The 3,449-nt window shown below is 38.2% G+C and overlaps 1 protein-coding gene across 1 annotated transcript; it reads left to right on the top strand.

The window, feature by feature from the left end:
- Nucleotides 1-1,518: 1,518 nt before the first annotated feature.
- Nucleotides 1,519-2,870, top strand: LOC113472706 (protein N-lysine methyltransferase FAM173B; the record flags this gene model as incomplete). The annotated part of the gene is made up of 2 exons (XM_026832494.1): nucleotides 1,519-1,826; nucleotides 2,698-2,870. Coding segments are annotated over exons 1-2 (282 nt in total), but the record flags the coding sequence as incomplete, so codon positions are not given.
- Nucleotides 2,871-3,449: the final 579 nt, after the last annotated feature.

Genomic DNA, 3,449 nt, shown 5'->3' with positions numbered 1-3,449 from the left:
AGATGGTCAGCCTACATGACGTGGCATTACATAAGAAACGAATCCTATCCTTCAAACAGCATTGAATTTCTTACAGCTAAAGAAGGGTCAAAGGTTTTTTCGTGGAACTTGGCTTGGCGCACTGCCATGTGCTCAGAGTTATTGTAAGATTCCATGCCTTTTAATGGTCAATTTGGGCTTCGTTTGTTAGGAGTTAGAATCGAAGTGTTTTCCCTGACAACGCATAACATTTCATGGTCATGAAGTTACACATTTATCGAAACAAACAAAACGAGAAATCACATAGGAATCGAAGTGTTTTCCCTGACAACGCATAACATTTCATGGTCATGAAGTTACACATTTATCGAAACAAACAAAACGAGAAATCACATATCTACAACAAAATGTTTCTCTTAGATCACAGACAAATTCAATGTTATTCAGTTGGAAATTAATGGACAAAGAATTGTGCGACCAAATTGAGAAAACCGAGTAGGACGATGAAACTGTGGAAGAGGAATGACAGGATAGACATTTGCTCTCTCTTGTTCTGAGAAGATAGGTGAAGAATACTTGGCAATGTGAAGATGTAAATGAAGCCGCCCAGAGCGCCTGTAAACCTGGAAATAGGAAGAGGGTAGCATTAATAAATATTAAATAGAAAGGCAAGGGCAAACAGTACTACATTCTTTAAGACCTTTGATATGATGTATGACAAGTAGGGGCTTTTGAGAGAAATAAGAGTAGGTCAATTGTTCTTCAGTTTTTTTTTCCATTTGAAAAATTCACAGTGGTTGTTGAACTCTTTGAACTGACAAGATTGAATAGAAGACGACTGATGCATTTCAACCATTATGGTCTATCAAATCAATTTGAGTGGAAAACAGGACAGAGCAGCCGGAGAAATTACAGGGATGTTTGTTTTTCTTCAAGGATACACTTTGACAAGAATTGGAGTGTCTTTTGGGGTTGTCCTTTCTTGAAAAAGATTTCCCACATTCATTGCAAGTGAATTTACTCACAGTTTCATCAGAGGTCAGAGGGAGGCTTCATAGAACAAAGCTTGTGATGTCAACTCAGATTTGACACCTCCATTAGCTTTCCACAGAACTCACACAGCTTCATCTTCCTTGAACTGATCTCGTACCAACACAGACACACGTTAGATATCTCAAACAAGGCAATCCAGCAGGGACTATAGAGACACTGACTACTGACTTGATGACAGTAGACAAAAAAGAGTAGGTACTTTATAGTAGGTAACAGAAACACTCACTTGTGACTTGAATTAGCGCAAGAATAAAAAGAGGTTGAGAAAACTAATTACCTATTAGGTAAGTACCTACGAAAAACGAAATTTTACTTCAAATTCTTCAAAAGTTGTGAGGTCTTGACAAACAGAAAATAAAATTACAAGTCAAAAATAAACAAAGAATTTATGGTGGGAAAGGGACGTTTTATGAAAAATGAAATCCCATCCCCCTACTGTTGTCATGGGATTTTTCTCGAAAAATCTCGTCCTCAACACGCTCCCCTGTGCTAGATCCGTAGTATAGGTACCCAATATGAATGGTAGTTGCAAACTGACCTCAGTACAATTAAGTAGTCAGTTCAGTTGATTGTTGATTGATCCAAGTCTGAAACCTTTTGAGGACCTCAGGAGTTATCTGTGTGGTTACCTTGACCTTCATGTTGTCCTGATTACAGATATCAAAGCACACCTATCAATAGAACCATGGGAGAAAAGTGTGAATTTTGTGAGGAAATACAGAGACAGCACAGAGAGTCCACCTACAAAACACCAACCCTGAGTAAAACAGGGAAAATTCTTCTTGCTTTATCAGGTAATTTGAAGTGTATTTTCCCAAGAATCTTTCAGAAATGGAATCAGTTCCCCTTTGGGTACTGAAATGGTGTCGTAGTAAACCGATACAGAGACAGCACAGAGAGTCCACCTACAAAACACCAACCCTGAGTAAAACAGGGAAAATTCTTCTTGCTTTATCAGGTAATTTGAGGTGTATTTTCCCAAGAAGCTTTCAGAAATGGAATCAGTTCCCCTGTGGGTATTGAAATAGTGTCTGTACTAAACCATAAGAAATCCAAGATGGTACACCATTGGAATCAGTTCTATTTCTCAAAGGAAAATACACCTTAGCAAGTTGTACTTACTTATCTCTTAAGCCCACTTAAAAAAAAAGTACAAAATCTAAGCTTCATGTAGAAGTGCAATCCACCTAGGTGTTTACACATAGTTGACCTTTTTCTTTCAGGAGGAACAGCTCTGGCTTTGACAACTATATGTTATTCAAACAGAAACGGAACTAAAGGTGTGTCCAAACATAGACGATTGACGACGAGATGAATCTATGTTATCGAGGCAGTGTGGACGGTTCAGCCGACATCGATGGACAGCCGGTTGACTATGTGTGGACAGTGGACACACCTTAAGATATAGGAAAGTCCTTTTTTATATCCTTTTACACCGGTGACGGGTGCAGCTGTATGGGCTGCAAAAATCGAGTGATCCCACAGCTAAGAAATCCAAGATGGTACACCATTGGAATCAGTTCTATTTCTCAAAGGAAAATACACCTTAGCAAGTTGTACTTACTTATCTCTTAAGGCCACTCCAAAAAAAAGTACAAAATCTAAGCTTCATGTAGAAGTGCAATCCACCTAGGTGTTTACACATAGTTGACCTTTTTCTTTCAGGAGGAACAGCTCTGGCTTTGACAACTATATGTTATTCATTTGTGTCACCTGCATTTAGAAAAATCACCCTCCCTTATGTTCCTGCCACTCCTACTCAAATAAACAATATACTGAAGGCACTGGAAGGAAGATCAGGCAAACTAATAGACCTTGGCAGTGGAGATGGAAGAATTGTGAGTGTTTTTGTTGAAGGTGATACTTATGTTATTCATTTGTGTCACCTGCATTTAGAAAAATCACCCTCCCTTATGTTCCTGCCACTCCTACTCAAATAAACAATATACTGAAAGCACTGGAAGGAAGATCAGGCAAACTAATAGACCTTGGCAGTGGAGATGGAAGAATTGTGAGTGTTTTTGTTCAAGGTGATACTTGATCTTTTTCTGATCCTGATGGTGATCCCTAAGAGGGTAGGATATTCACTCCTCCTTATAAAACTCCTTCTCACACCCAGGAGTTGTTTCATATAAAAATTTAACACTTGCTATAATGTAATATGTAATACAAACTTAGAAAACATTGTATTCTTGACTATCAGTAGTCCTGCTGAAGAAGTGCAAAGTTCCTTACAGCTTGTGTAGAATTTAGCTATAGGTACTTCCCAGTAGGATATTCACTCCTCCTTATAAAACTCCTTCTCACACCCAGGAGTTGTTTCATATAAAAATTTAACACTTGCTATAATGTAATATTATGTAATACAAACTTAGAAAACATTGTATTCTTGACTATCAGTAGTCCTGCTAAAGAAG

Source organism: Diaphorina citri, unplaced genomic scaffold, assembly GCF_000475195.1.
Source record: "Diaphorina citri unplaced genomic scaffold, Diaci psyllid genome assembly version 1.1 scaffold7425, whole genome shotgun sequence".
Classification (NCBI taxonomy): Eukaryota; Metazoa; Arthropoda; class Insecta; order Hemiptera; family Psyllidae; genus Diaphorina; species Diaphorina citri.
This window is presented reverse-complemented; position numbering and strand designations above follow the sequence as displayed.